The sequence below is a fragment of the Paramisgurnus dabryanus genome, chromosome 15, assembly GCF_030506205.2.
Source record: "Paramisgurnus dabryanus chromosome 15, PD_genome_1.1, whole genome shotgun sequence".
Lineage (NCBI taxonomy): Eukaryota > Metazoa > Chordata > Actinopteri > Cypriniformes > Cobitidae > Paramisgurnus > Paramisgurnus dabryanus.
The window spans coordinates 8,694,047-8,710,759 of NC_133351.1; the positions used below are offsets into that span (position 1 = coordinate 8,694,047).

Genomic DNA, 16,713 nt, shown 5'->3' on the forward strand with positions numbered 1-16,713 from the left:
TACCAGCATTCTTGCCCTGGTTGCAATGGAGGAGCTGGTTCTGCCTGCTGGTTGTCGAGGACTTTCTGCATGAAGTCAAAGAAGTGCTTTTTCATTTCAGGTCTTCTTCTGAATGAGCGTTGGAGAGTGGAGAGTCTCTGGGTGGCCTGTCCTCTGTTATTTGGAAGAGGCTTGCGAGGCAAATGAAAAGGTAGGGGTGCCACCCAGTGATTTTGGTCATCCATGTACACTTCGCTTTTCATTATTCTGAGAAAGTTGTTATCATCTACTGACATGGCTAATTTTTCATCTTCAGGTGTTTTTTGAAACGCACCTTCCCCCAAACCATCTCGACAGGTCTCCTGAAAGATCTCCTGGGTGTAGGATGATGTTTGAAGACTAGGCTGCACTGGACCTTGTACTCTCTCCGTAATGTGAATCTTGTTGGTACATGGCTCAAGGAAAGAGGAGCGTCCATTTTGAAGGACATGAGTCTTGTAAACATTAACTTCTTCATTCTTGTGAGCACCACTCAAGCATAACTCTCCAACTATGACCCAGCCAAGGTCAAGGCGCTGGGCATACGGTGAGTTGAGAGGCCCGTTACGCTGTTCACGCACCTTATGCACGCTTAAAATGTCCCTGCCTAGGAGGAGTAGAATGGGAGCACTGATGTCAAGAGGAGGGATCTTATCGGCCACAGGAGTGAGATGAGGAAAATATTTAGTGCACTCAGGCGTTGGGATCTCTGATCTGTCGTCAGGTAGGTTGCTACATTCTAGCAGAGTAGGAAGTTTCACCTTGGTTTTACCATTGACTGACTCCACTATAATGTTACTTGCCTTCCTCCCTGCAGTCTCCACTATGCCGGAGCATGTTTTAAGAGTATAGGGGGATGCACTGCTGTTAATGTCTAACAGATCAAAGAATTGTGGTTTTACTAACGACCGGTTGCTTTGGTCATCAAGTACTGCATACACCTTGTGAACCTTATTTGGATTGTTGGCATGATAAACCTTGACCAAGCAGATTTTTGAGCAGGATCTGGCCTTGGTAGAGCCACCACATATTTCTGTACACTTGGACGTTAATATAGGAGGTGTTTGTGGTTCACACTCCCCGCTTTGCTCGTCCTCAGCAGCGTGCTGCAGCTGCTCACCAAGCAACCAAGGCGCGGTTCCAGGATGCATCGCTGATATGTGTCTGTCGCTTTCACACTCAGTACATTTAAGTGTTGTCCTGCAATTTTTGGCCATATGCTTGGTGCTGGCACAACATCGAAAACATATTGAATTCTCCTTCAAGTATGTTTTCCTCTCATCAAGATGTTTCCCTCGAAACCCACGACATTTTGATAGCGGGTGTGGTTTATTATGTATGGGACATTGCTTATCCGGTTCATCCTTGGCAACTGCATTAGCCTGTGCAGGGGTTGTTGTAGCAGTGACTGCAGTTTTTCTGACTGTCACTGTTGTTCTGGGGAGGTATTTTGGTGACCTTTCAACTTTGGTATGGCTTGGGATAGAGGAAAGACTAAATGCAAAACTGGGGTCGTTACGGCTTTTTGCCTGGGAACATACAAAGTTGACAAAAAAACTGAATGGTGGGAAGGGGACCTGGAAATCCTCCTTGTATTTGGATCCCTGCCCTATCCAGCGGTCACGGAGGGAGAAAGGAAGCTTCTCCACTATTGGATTAACACCCCTCGATGTGTCTAGATATGCAAGTCCAGGCAAGTATCCCTCCGCTTTAGCAGCTTCTAGCTCTCTTAGTAAGTCACCTAACTCCACAAGCTTGTGTATGTCTTTGTTAGAGATGACTGGGAAGTTCTCTAGCCTTCTCAGTAGGGCATTTTCAATAACCTCTGGGCTACCATACATCTCTTCCAAGCGTTGCCATATCATATTCACACCTGCTCTAGGATTGTTGACATGCACTGACCTTAACCTCTTGGCTTGTGCTGATGACTCTGGCCCAAGCCATTTCACGAGGAGGTTAAGCTCTTCCTGGTCAGATAGATTTAGCTCCTTTATGGCTGCAAGGAAAGACGATTTCCACACCCAATAGTTTTCTGGACGGTCATCAAAGGCAAGGAGCCCAGAGGTAACCATTTCCTTTCTCACCAGATACTGGGCTAGGTCAGCGGTCTGAGGGGTTGAGTATCTCTTGTACTGGGCACGATTAGGTGTGGGAAAGGTAGCGGCTGGGTATTTGTTTGGGTTATAAAGAGCCTTATGGGTATGTGGTGGTGCATAGCGCTCCTCTACAATGGGTTTGTAATTTTCTTCCTCTTTAAGTGGTCTATACACTGTATTTTGTGTCCCGTTAATATTGCTTGGGAGACTTGGGGTTTTGTTCTTTTGGATTGGCTGCTTTGGCGTACCATGATAGAGCTCCTGGATAGCATGTTGTTCAAATTGTTGAGTTTCTATATAGTCTTTGGTGCGTTTTGTTGGATCTTCGAAAGTCAAATCCTGAAACTCACCAAGCGGGTCTCCTTCCATGTATTCAGCTGCTGCCGCCTCTTCATATATTGCTGCTTCTTTTGATGCTGCTTCAGCTTCCTTCTCTTGCCGCAACACATGAAGATTGGCCTCTATGTTTACCTTTTCTTTCATGATAGCTGCCTCCTTCTCTGCGTAAGACACCTTTATTTTTGCTGCCTCTGCCTTGGCCCTTGCCCTCGTTGCAGCGGCGCTGATAGATGTCCGAGATGAGGCTCTGGAGGACTTGAGAGAGCAGGAGGCTCTAGACCTTGTATGTAGCTGAGACTGATGTGTTCCGTTACCGTTGTCACTCATCTTTGTAATATCTTCATTAAATCTCTAGGTTTATGCTTCTGAGTGCTGTTCACTAAGTTAGTTGTTGTCTATTCCCGCTGTGTTTGCATCATTTTACTATTCTGTCCTGGCAGATACGTCTCTGTATTGTTAGACAGATAGTGAACATCAACAATAAGACTCAGTAGGCTTGACTCCAGGTTGAGTGTTTTCTTTACTGAAATCTTGGTTGTTTTCTTTTTTGTAAAACTGTAATACAGTATAAAATAAACACTATGTTACAGTCAAATATGTGCAGCATCAACATAAATACAATAACCACAGCACATATTACAATATAATTCACTCAAATAACAAAAATAAATGGGCTAAATCAAATATAGGCAAATGAATAATCATAAATGAGGCTTAACAGCTTGCTAACTCTGAATATATAGCCCAGATAAATACATGCTAGCGGTTAGCATCACAATTAGCATTCACTCGATTTTTACTGAAAATAAATGCTTTTAAACAACAGTAGTGGAACGTCTACACATGTTTTAACTACTTAAACAACTGTAATAGACCATACTCACTGATGGATCTATTCCAAGGATAGACAAATAACATTAGTGGTGGAGCATTCAGTCTGCATGTACACCTGTAGATGAACTCCTTACAAGCGCAATGACTCCAAATACCACCAGATGTCGCTACACAACATTAACAAATCACTGACACTGATAGGAGTCAGAACAGATGACGTATGCGAAACTACGCCCCAGTGTTTTCAAGTGTGGAGAAAGAGGACCGTTCGGACGTTGTTGTATGTGGAATGATACTAATTAATGTCTTTGTGTCAGATTATTGTTTAAAATCGTCCGCAAATGTGCGTTTCATATATGTAACACTTGACCTTTCAACGTCATTACGCATTTACGTGAGGTCGCGTTGGCGCGTCACAGGACCGAAGGAAGACGAGAAGTTGAGGTTTAAAAGTGCATATTTTTTATTTTTCTTGCCAGAAATGACAATCGTATCGCTAGATAAGACCCTTATGCCTCGTTTGGGATCGTTTAGAGTCCTTTGAAACTGCAATTTTAAATTGCATTAAAACTGTTAAGTGTTGGGGTCCATTAAAGTCCATTAAAATAAGAAAAATCCTGGAGTGTTTTCCACAAAAAAAACATAATTTCTTCTCGACTGAACAAAGAAAGACATCAACGCTTTGGATGACATGGTGATGAGTTATATATATTTATTTATTTAATTTATTTATTTATTTATTAAGAACATTTAACATATTGCACATTATACAATGTTATACATTAACACATTTTACCAGTAACTTCCTTTACTAAGGCATGTTTTTGAAAGATGCTTAAACATCTTAATTTAACAAAGGTCTAGTCCTAGCTTTAGCTAAGCCTTGTTTGTGAAACCAGGCCTTTATTTATTTATTGTTAACACAATTTCAGCATCTATGGCTATATTCATGTTGAAAACCGGTTGATCTGTACACAAGTTAATCCATGCAAGTTAATCCATGCAAGTTGATCTGTACGCAAGTTGATCTGTACACAAGTTGGTGGAACACAATTTGATATCTCCAATTCATCTAACCTGCATGGTTTTTGGACTGTGTGAGGAAACCTGAGTACTTGGAATAAACCCACACTGACACGTGGAGCACATGTAAAGCCCAGCCAGGGCTGTGTGGCGACAGTACTACCCACTGTGCCACCCAAAACTTTACATGTACCTAGGTCTGATTATACATAAGTTTGAAAAATAAATGTAATCCAAGATTGTGTCTGGTAAGCAAAAAATACTATCTAAAATAGTATACTATGGATCCATTCTCATGAAAGGAAAAAAATCCAGGCCCTTAAATAGATTTAACTTTTTAAAAAGCCTGTGTTCGCAGGGCTGCATATTGTAAAACCAGGACCTTTATAGTAATACAACTCCTATAAAATGTATTCTTGCATATAATGGCTTTTCAAAATGTGCAAATCCTACAAATGCCTGGATTAGGATTTTTTGTTTGTCACTTGTTTGTATTTCCATAGGTGTGTCACATGTAAAGTTTGTTCTTGCCATATAGCCTGAAACGGTGCCAACAGCAATACAATAAGACATCAATGTTCATTAAATAGTTGTTTGTTAATCTAAATTTTGTAAAATTTAAATAATAACGCACACCCGAGGTGGTAATGTGGCCACATCTGGAAGCGAAGTGTGCATTATTTTCAAATAATTTGGTTATTAATTTCACAAAATGATGCATGTGTGTTTGATCAATATTGTGAATTTATTGATATTTTACAACGGCCTTAAAGGGACACTACACTTTTTTTGGAAAATGCTAATTTTCCAGCTCCCCTAGATTTAAACATCTTGATTTTTTACCATTTTGGAATCCATTCAGCTGATCTATGGGTCTGGCAGTACCACTTTTAGCATAGCTTAGCACAATCCATTGAATCTAATTAGACCATTAGCATTGCGCTAAAAAATAACCAAAGATTTTGGATATTTTTCCTATTTAAAACTTCTCTCTTCTGTAGTTACATTGTGTACTAAGACTGGTGGAAAATTAAAAGTTGCTATTTTCTAGGCAGATATGGCTAGGAACTATACTCTTATTCTGGCGTATTAATCAATGACTTTGCTGCTATAACATGGCTGCAGACGGTGCAATGATATTGCGCACTGACCGAAAATAGTCCTCTGCCATTGAAAGTTACTAAGAGGACTATTTTCGGCGGCTGCGTAATATCATTGCGCCTCCTGCAGCCATGTTACATCAGCAAGGTCCTTGATTATTACGCCAGAATGAGAGTATAGTTCCTTGCCATAACAAACTAGAAAATCACAACTTTTAATTTTCTGAAGGTCTTAGTACACGATGTAACTACAGAAGAGTCAAGTTTTAAATAGGAAAATTATCAAAACTCTCTGGTTAATTTTAGGGCGATGCTAATGGTCTAATCCGATTAAATGGATTATGCTAAGCTATGCTAAAAGTGGTAGCGCCATACCTGGAGATCAGCTGAATGGATTCCAAAAAGGTAAAAATCAAATGTTAAACTCTAGGAGTGTCTCAGACCCATGTTTTAGACCCATGCAATTGCTATTTGTCTTTCCTAATACAAATCTTAGATGGTGGTATAATAATTCCTGTAATTGCACATTTTCTTTTCCTTTAGTTTTGTGCTTAACACCACCATTGCCGCTGCCCACGAGGATCAGATTATGTCCATGTGCTTCAGCTCTTCTGAGGAGACCACCATGTTGGTGACCACATCCAAAGACAGACAGTTTAAAGCATGGGTGCTGGGTGCTGACGCAGACACACAACGTGAGTCGATCGCTGTAGACGTGTGGTGTTAGTGTTGGAATGAAAAGGGTGAACGGAAAGGTTATCCGACTGAATCTAGACATACCCGTCTTACCACAGTGTTTCCATTTGTGTTTCAGAGGACCTGTCCTTCTGGTCATGTGATTTTGTGGGTAGCTACCATAACCTAAGGGCCACGAACTGCTGTTTCTCAGCTGATGGCTCTCTCTTGGCTGTGAGCTTTCAGGAAGTCGTCACCATCTGGAGCCCAGAGACCTGGGAGCTGCTCACCACCTTCTGCCAGCCACCTGGAGAAATAAGGTTTGACCTTGTTTCTTAACCACTAAGGCCATTGCGGACAATCCCTGTATTCATGTCTGGATCACCTTATTTAAAGTGAAGGTTTCAGAGGTTTTTTGAATCTTCAAGCTTTCCACTATTGGTGTTTCTCACCCTGTTTCAGGTCTTGACATCCAAGTATCGGATAAGTGTATATATTATAAACTATTATTTATTATTTATTATTATTATTATTATTATTATTATTATTATTATTATTATATTAATAAAAATAATAATATTAATAATAATAAAAAATATAATATTAATAAAAATAATAATATTAATAATAATAAAAATAATTACAAATATTAATAAAAATAATAATATTAATAAAAATAATAATACATAAATATATATGTTATATACATATACATATACATATATACCCAACCCAGCATTTTTTTTAGAGTGCGTGGTTCAGTGATGTTAATACTATTTTGAATGCATGTCTATTTATCTTACTATGCAATAAGTTAAAATCAAACAAAACTACTGCATACTTACCTTAATGCAATGAGACAGCATTGTCATTGTAAGTCATATTTCATACAAACGTGCACAAGTTTCCCACCATTTAAATTCTTTTAAATGAGGTTAGATGTTGTTTGTGTGTCACTTTTATAATCCCTGTATCAGTCACGTTTATTTTGTGCTTTGTTTGCGGTTTAAAAGACTGCAAGAATTTAGTTGAACAATCGGACACAATCATTAAAAGTTTAACTTGCCAAAGTTTTCTAGTGGTTATCCTAAGCAAACGTCAATGTCCATGCAGTTTAAATAGGAGTAACCGTGTGATTTAATTTTTTGTTGCTAGCAGGGGTCTTTTGGGCTTTAGGAGCTGGCCACGAGCCAGTAACTGGAGTTTTGCTTCTTTATTGTGTTGAAAAAGGAAGTTCAATGGGTTCACTTGGGGTACATCTCTAGTAAGTGTGTGACATTCCTGGTCAAAAACAACTCCGTTTTGCTTTTCCGTGCTTTGTAACATGAAGTGAAAACCAGTTAACTTGAAAGAAGCTTAAAAGGCACATATTATGCAAAATCCACTTTTATACGTAGTTTGGACATAAATGTGTTTGAACACAACAACAACAACCCTTCTCATTAAACTAAAGCAGTCTTATTAGACATGCTGTTTTGATTCTCTTGTTAATGTGACATCACAATAACAACGCTCTGCCCATGGCTAATGACTGTTTAATTTTATCCAAAAGCTTTTCCCAATGTAATTGTTAGTGCTAATGTGACTAAGAAAACTTTTGTCTTAGACTGTATTCACAGGAATCTGATCTATTTTTAACCGAAAGCACTCATTGTCTGTTATTAAGGGAGTTAGAAAATACTGCTTAAATTGCTTTTTTGCTTTCACTCCAATAAGGGCATTTGGTACATGCTATAATAAATGATCTGTGGGGTAGTTTCAGCTGAAACTTCACAATACGATCTAGGCACACCTGAGACTTCATAAACATCTTAAAGGCATAATAAGTGCCCTTTAAAAATGTATTTTTTAAATGAACTTCATAAAGTGGTTTGTTCCAGTCCTTAATTCTGATTGGTCAATAGCTGTGCTAGAAACAGAAATGTTTTTACATGTTCATTTACAACTCTATGATTTGTCCTTTAAATAAAATTGTCTATCTTTGCCCAATTTGGAAGGGTCATGAATAGGGTTGGGTATCGGTTGGGTTTTATTCGATACCAGTACCTACTCGGTATTTTTTTAACGGTTCCGGTTCTTATATCGGTACTTTAGAAACAAAAAGGCACACACGTTGTCCAAAAAACCCAACTTTTATTTACTGGAACTTTTTTTATAATTTTATATATATATATATATATATATATATATATATATATATATATATATATATATATATATATATATATATATATATATATATATATATATATATATATATATATATATATATATATATATATATATATATTATTTGCATATATATTATTTGCATATATATTATTTGCATATATATATACTTCACATGCAAAAGCCTCTAAATGCCATCTGAGATTTTCTTCTAAAATGAGCATTTTTATCAAGCTCATATATTTTGGATCAGTAATTTCAGTTTAATGACAATTAATATGTAATTTTCATTGACATTAAAGTGAAATAACTGAACATAAACATACAAGCTTGATAAAAATGATAATTTGAGAAGAAAATCTCAGATGGCATTTTAGAGGCTTTTGCATCTGAAGTCTTCATATCGGAACACCAGGTGGCGGTAAAGAAAAGTCAGGAACCGAAATCAGGCACCGAATTTTTCATTCGTATTCGGTCTGGTTACTACCGTTTACGTTAGAACCGGTTCCCTATTGGCACCGATTTTCGGTACCCAACCCTAGTCATGAATAATAATGTTAAGCTCTGCTCTGATTGCTCTGCTCTGAGGCTCATGTCAGTAGCTCACATTAATAAACAGACCTTATATGTTTGAGCCTGTATCAGACAAAAATACAGATTTTGAGGAACAACTTCTTGTTTGGAGATCGTTACTGGACGTTTCGGAGTCCTAAGTGTGTGTGGTTTTATTCAGTATGGACCTGCAAAACGTAACTTTAAAGTCAATAATAGAACTTCAGCCTAAACGCTAGCATTTTAATGAGCATGTAGCGCTTACTCTGTAATCACAACTTTGTTTATAGCATTAAAACATATTCGTAATTAATTTAATGTGTAATTTTTAGGGCCGGGACTCGATGTATCTAATTAATTAGAGGCTTTGTAATTAATTAATCGAAAGTAATCACATTTTAATCACATATAAATATTTGACCTGAGAACATTGAGAAGTTATTTTTTCACATGGATTTTTAGTGTACCATGAATAATGACTGAATACATAAAAATAAACAATATTTTGTTGCTTAAGCTTGTTCAACCAAGTCGTTGTACCCGGAGTCGGGCTAACGTCCGCGCTAGCTGCTATATGTTTTGCATTGAGATGATACTTGAGGCTCGATGTGCTGCGGTGATATGTGAATTCCTTGTTGCATAGCTTACACACAACCATGCTCTTATCGACCCTTCCATCCGTTCTTTTTTATAAAAAAAAATCCCATCCACGGTGCCAACCAAAGCGATCTCATCAGCTTCTTCGTTCATGTTCACTGTGGTTTGTTGTTGTCTGAAGTCATGAACGCTAGTTGGTGCTCCAGTATAATCGATCCGCCGAAACTCATCCAATGAGAAATGTTCCGCGGTGCAAAAATAAGTGTGATTAAAATTGTGTTAAAAAATTTTAACGCGTTATTTTTTGTGTAATTAATTAATCTTAATTAACGTGTTAAAGTCCCGGCCCTAGTAATTTTATGTTGGGGCGTACATCTCGACTTTGACGTCACAGTCAGTGATATGTTGAGATTGGCCTGTTCTTTGGCTAGATAAATACAGTTGTTTTTATTCTATGGCACCTTTAATATTTGTAATGTGAGGGAACCATTTTATAAAAGCAGTAAGGTACTGGAGGCTAGTACTGTATCGTGAATAAGTCATGGCTTAAGGTTTTACATATAGTTTGCTTTTTGTCGTGCCTTACTATGGCATGACTTTTTTTATGATGGGGCACAACCTCTCATACCTTATTTCTTATGTATGTCACTTTGAATAAACGCATCTGCCAGATGTAATAATTGGTAATTACAATAATAAGGGAGGATGTTAACTGCTTTTTGAAGCGGATTTGATCTTGCACTGATTTGCTAAGTCACGAGGTCAAGGCAGCTTTGTTCTCTAAAGCAAAAATGACAATGTTTTTTCCTCCAAGGATTAGAAAATTCCAGTGTCTTTGCATTGCTTTTTATGGGATTTTTACTAGGGATTCATAACAATTAATCTATAACAGAATAAAAATTATATATGTGTGTGAACTGTGTATAATAACTTGGATAGATAAATGCACACAAATGCATGCATATATTTAAGAAATGTTTACATGTGTGTATATACATTTGTATATGTATGTATAATTTATATTATATTTAAATATAAATACTTAATATATAAATATAGATTTTTTTTCTTAAAATTATACATGCATGTGTGCATATTTATATACATATACATAATTATTATACACAGTTTACACACACAAATGATGTAAACAAAAACTTTTAAACGCGATTAATCGTTTTGCATCCCTAATTTTACATTAAAAACTGTGGATGAGCTTTATTTTTAACAAAGTTTAGATTGCGTCAGTAAGACATTGATTAAATAGTTTAAAACTTTATAAACCTTAAATAGTTTAAAATCTTTTTTAACAATGTAATTTTTTAAGTGACAGTAATGTCGTAACACAAGTGTTAGTTACAGTGTTTTAGAATATGTAAATATTTCACGGTAGGCAAAAGTTTTTACTATATAACAGGATAAACATCCTTCTGTGACCTCTTCAGTTAAACGATAATATAATGACTACCTCAAAAATGCATAGGAAATAAATGAAGATCACACACTTGAGTCATCGATTGAAGTATTGGTTGTATTTGAAGCATAAGTTTGTTGTAATGCTAATGAAATTATTTTAATATGCCAAACTGTGCCAATAATAGCAGTGGGCTTTTACTTTGAAATCGAGGTTGTGACACGGCTTTCACAACCCTTAACAGAGAAGGTCAAAAACAGGATGTTTTTTTTAAGTCTTGCTAACATTATAAACATCAGAAAACATAAAAAAATGCACTTCATGACACTTTGAGAAGCTGAATTTTTACTTTTAAGCTCTGCCCTGTCAATTTTTAATGAACAGTAAGGCAACTAAAGATCAGAGAGGCTTATTGCATTGAAACTAATCTATTGAAATATGTACAGTAAGTGACATGGGCTGATCACGGTGGTCTTTGAATGCATGTAATGCTATAACTAAAGACAAACCTCTTTGATCCAACAGGGACCTTTGTTTCGGGCGATTAGGTTGCTCCAAATACCTGCTTGGCACCAACACCAAGAGCCGTCTGTTCTGCTGGAACCTCCTCACTTGCGCATGTATGTGCATTTACAATGTTTTTCAGTCAAATAAATGACCCTCTTATGTTTTCATACAAATAATTATTGTCATATTTTTATCTTCGAGGAAATGTTTTTGTGCACATTCCTCTTTTTCCCCATAGTTCACCACTGTAACTATACATAGACCAAGTCTAACCAGTTTTTAATTTAACAGGCATATATTATTGTTTAGGTTTTGTATGCTTAGTTGTGACTAGTGAATCTCTCTTTTGTTCACAGTGGAATGGATCACTCACGTAGATGTGTGCACGCTGCAGCCGGACCCTCTGTCTGAACACGTGGCCGCTTTTTCGTACCACTCTAAACAAACTGACTGTAAGTATTTGCAGGTTGGTCAATGCCAGTTTGACCTATTTTGAAAAAACATTCTTATGCAAATCTAATGCAAACATTCAGCGCTCGGCTGCACGACAATGTAACGTGCAATGTTTTTTGTCACTCTTTATATGTTGCATATTTGTCGTCCGTGCGACAAGCTGTCTTTAATTTATTCTCTGCTATATGTGCAGTGTTTGTTTTCAAACCCAGCGAGCTCCGGCCTTTATTTACTCATAAGTCAGTGTGCTCGAAGAAGGTGCACCGTGCCGTCTTCGTTCCCCGAGAAGAGCCGTTGGCCAGATGTGATGAAAGTTCCCAGTGGCTTAACAGATCTCAACTATACTTCCTCACACAAGACATGGTAGAGATAATTCTAAGGATCTGCTTTTTTTGGTTAAATTTATATGAATCCATGTTGTTAATATTGACCGCATGCAATTCACAGGATTTATTGACCTTCAGCACAGCAACAGAAGATGACAGGATGTTGGCTTCAAGTAAACGGGTACAGTTTATTCTGGCTTATTCATCTAGGTGTTATTGTGATAATTTAAGGCCTGTATACCTAACATGTGTCTTTCCGGGACAGCTGGTCATTGATGACAGTGTTGCTGTAACTCCATTTTACCTGCTGTTGGGAAAACACAGACAACAGCAAGAGAAACCCAGTACACCCCATCCATTGACTGACAAACACCAGCAGCCACAGAGTTCAGCTACTATAAAAGAGGTAAGACTATCAGAATGCGCACAAGCATGGCTGGGCAATATAGATCAGTGTTTTCCAACTGGGGGGCCTCAGCAGATTTCCAAGGGGGCCTCATAAAAAATTGGACAAAACAAGCATTAAAATAAGCTGAAACAAGCTAAATTCAAGATGATTATTATTATTTTTGGTGGCATTTAAGTGAATATAGGGGTGCGCGGGGCAAAAACTTAACGCTGGGTTAGTTGTAACACAGACCGTTTACATTGTTGCACAAGGTTGAGTGTTTTGTTTTTCAATAATTTCACGGATGCCAAAAGATGATCTCCCGCACGGTGCCGGTGCCAGCCAAGCGCTGATGAGGGGGCGTCTAAAATACCAGAAGGGGCGATCACATGAATGAATATAATTCCCCCAGCTAGAAAATACATAGGTTTGGTACATTAAGTTTTAACGTGTTATAAACAAACATCTCTGTAATACAACCACAAAAACTACAGCTATAGTGAGCAACGTACAGAGCTCTGAACAATACAACAACAACAAAAAAACGCATACCTAACGTTACATATTAGCACAACACTGCTCATTTGAAGTTCAGAGGTAGCGGCAGTTGCTGTAGTTTCTTTTTAATCCATTTTCGAATGTCCATGGTGAAATTAGTTAATGAAATATAAAACCTTGAAATTATGAAATGTTCATACTTTGTGTTTGCTGTCAGTAACTGTTAGTTCAAGAAATTTTACGTAATGGTGGGGGACAGTGTTGGCAAACAGAGTTGATGGTTTCCAGCCCAAAAAACGGTCCAAACGCAACATTGTATCAACATTTTGGTTCAATTTGATCATATAACGTAGTTATTTTAACTGCCACAAGTAATGCACCATAAGCTAGCGATTAAGCAGCTAGAGAACCACAATAGCAAAATGACAATAACTCGTTTACATATACAGCTATATGCTGTAGGATAGGCTAATTCAAATTCGTTAATTTTAAATTCAACAATGTCTATTTTTTTTTTATCTATTTACTCCTGATAAACAGGTGTGTGAGAGAGAGAGAGAGAGATAGTACAGGCAAACCTTTAACGTTAAATGCAGAACAAAAGGCTGTTGGTTGTACGTTAACTTGCAAGGATGCTGAAGAACATGAACATCTGAACTTTTCAAAACTATGTACAGTCTGGCTGAAGTTCTAAATTTAATTTAGAAACTGTAGTATGGGTATTACAGACTGGGTCACACATAAAAAAAATTCATAAATGTGCAGCTTTTTCTCACATATTTAGAAATTTGTATCCATTTTATAGTTGAACTATTGTTAGAAAAGAGCTGGATGAATGAATACAGTGTGGATACCTGTCTATTATAGACAGATATATAAACAATATCCACTTCCAAGTATATAGACAAAATAGTATTGAAATATTGATGGTAAGTACTAGAAACAAACTTCAAATGTTCATTTTTTTGCAGAGATGTGCGTGTTGCTTGTGTAAAAATATAATAAATCAAACTCAAATATTTTTTGAATGATTGAGGCAAAACCAAAAGCTTTAGGTTGTGCCCCGCTCTCCCATACATCTGTCTAGTCATTCCAAGTTTTAGTTAATTTTATGTGGAAAAATTTGAGTTAGTGGGAGGCCTTCAAATGTTGTGGCAACTAGGGGGCCTTGAAGTGAAATAGGTTGGGAACCACTGATATAGATTATATGAAAGGGAGGCAAAGAAATGGTTAAATTGGTGATTTTGTTTTCATGCAATGTTGTGTGACTCATTGAAACAAATCGAGCTTGACTTAAAGTGCCCATCTTATGACTGCTTTTCCACAAGTTATATAGGTGTATGAGTTCCATAAAGCATGTTTCAAAAGTTGTTTGCTCGAAATAACTTGTAGGAAAAGATTGTTACCCATCTCTAGGAGCCTCTGTTTCATGGCAGTTCAGATTGTGCCGCTTTGAGCTAGTCTTACATATTTATGAGCTACTGCTCTTTTGATCACGCCCCACTACTAACGTTATGTGCCCGTGCGCATGCTCAGTGGTCTCGTGAGCAGTACAGACCATACTGTTATTATTTTATATATTATTATTATTATTATTATTAACGGTTTATGTTGCCAACAGACAATTCATGCAGAAAAGTATCACTAATAAGTACACTACAGGAGAAGAAACTCACAATGATTCCTGAGTAAATTGTGATGTTACGTTAGCAGTCACAACAACAAACTCGTTTTCCCTGGACAATGCTAACATATTCCCATTATAAAACATTTTCAAACACATTATTTTCGCAAATTAAATAAATTAAGACCCGGCGGGGGATGTATACTGCTTGTGGACTGCGTGCTAATTGCTAGAAGCTAGCGGGAGGTCCGGACCGTAAAGTTATAAGAGGCTCGGGGGGTTAGCATGGTCAGAAAAGCCGGGGCTGTAAGGCCCGGTCTCAGTGTGTCAAACTCATCATGACACACAAAAATTCCAGCGTAAATTGTGATGTAGCAGTCTGAACAATACACTCATTTTCCCTGGACAATACTAACATATTCCCGTTATAAACATTTTCAAACGCATTATTTTCGCAAATTACAGAAATTAAGACCCGGCGGGGGATGTATACTGCTTGTGGACCGCTAGATGCTAGCGGGAGGTCCGGACCGTGTATATATCTATGCGGACCGTAAAGTTATTAGAGGCTCGCCTCGTCAGAAAAGCCGGGGCGTTACGGTCTCGGTTAGTTTGGCAAAAAGCTTTAAGCTCTAGCATCATAAATGTAGTATTTTGTGACAGAAGATGACAACATGCAAAATATAACGTGACTTCTTACCTTTTGTGAAGAAACAACGCGATCGCGAATCGAATCCAGTCTGTTTCAGATGTGTGAATGATCCATGAAAGTCCAATAAAATACATCCAATTACCATTTTTGTCCACAAATGCTTATAATCCGTGAAATATAGATACATAGTCTGTTGTTTACATCAGATTTCGCATGAAGGTCTTATCACCTACAATCTGAGGACTGTTTGCGTCGTAACACACTGTATATAAGATACTCCGGGTTCCAATAACCACGCGTTAAAACTTTGTTTTTAAAAGTAGGCGGGAGTATAATCCATAATATCCAAATAGCGCTGTTATTTCCGTGAGACATGATAACAGCACAGAGGGTCTCATTCAAGTGACTGCTCTATGCTCTCTAGCTACCTGGTGGGTGAATTCAAACTGAATTTGACGAAACTTTTTGTTACGTCACAACGGAGCTGAGTTTTAACTCGCGCAATCTGAGACTCAAGGCAGAGGACATTCAGAAACCTGTATCTCACTCAAAACAGCATGGATGGATTTTTTCCAAGTTTGTATGCGTGTGGGAGCATCAGAGACACAAAATAACACCCCAAAACCCAGAAAAAGTGAGTTTTTCATAATACGGGCACTTTAACTTTGAGGCTTCTGCTACCAATACAAGAGGACATTGTATAAACATCTGTAATAACACCCAAATAGTCTTGACACAAGAAAAAACAGACAAAAACTCAATAATATTGCTGTGATTTTTTTTTTTTAACATTAGCTAAGGTTTTGTGCAACTTTAGTAATTCTGCAAAACCGTTTTATGTTTAGGTCAAGATGCCTTCACAATGAATGTCTGCAGGGTCCCCGTGGGGTTTCAAAAAGCCTAAAATTCAGAAAGTTAAATTTAAGGCCTTAAAAGTCTTAAAAATGCCCAGATTTTTACCCGAAGTCTTACATTTCTTACCTCCGTTCATTCCTGAAAAGTGTTGTCTGCAGAAAAAAATAGTAATTTTTAAAACCCTGTATAACTAATCTGTTGCGGAGGCAGAGAAATGTTTGATGGGTGGGCCTCTAAAAAAAAGTTCTGCACTTTGCACGTCACTGGATCGCACTTCAATCCAGTTTTTAATCATTATTTTTTTAAAGAGGGGACACATGTAGGCTATCGTAATCCACGCAAATCGTGCCATTAGCTATATTTCAGATCTGACTGTATACTGTGGGTTTGGCAAGAAACAAACCTTTACATTTAGTTTTGTATCAGCAAACATCTTTTCTGTGTTAATTTAACCAACTAGCCCGTGGCTTACCTGAGCATTTGCCAGGTTCTGATACATAGAGGACCCAGAAGCGAAAAAAACCACTGCTTTATTAAAAACAACTTATACAGTCGGGCCGTAGAGTCACAAACAGCGAGTCAACTTTAGGGTT

The 16,713-nt window shown here is 37.5% G+C and overlaps 1 protein-coding gene across 1 annotated transcript in view; it reads left to right on the forward strand.

Moving 5' to 3' along the window:
• wdr75 (WD repeat domain 75) overlaps positions 1 to 16,713 on the forward strand; it is a 33,772-nt gene that overhangs the window by 14,258 nt on the left and 2,801 nt on the right. The window contains exons 13-19 of the mRNA XM_065252119.2: positions 5,954 to 6,105; positions 6,225 to 6,405; positions 11,343 to 11,437; positions 11,681 to 11,776; positions 11,971 to 12,140; positions 12,225 to 12,284; positions 12,369 to 12,509. Coding sequence (XP_065108191.1) covers positions 5,954 to 6,105; positions 6,225 to 6,405; positions 11,343 to 11,437; positions 11,681 to 11,776; positions 11,971 to 12,140; positions 12,225 to 12,284; positions 12,369 to 12,509 — 895 coding nt within the window. The remainder of the gene's footprint in view (positions 1 to 5,953; positions 6,106 to 6,224; positions 6,406 to 11,342; positions 11,438 to 11,680; positions 11,777 to 11,970; positions 12,141 to 12,224; positions 12,285 to 12,368; positions 12,510 to 16,713) is intronic.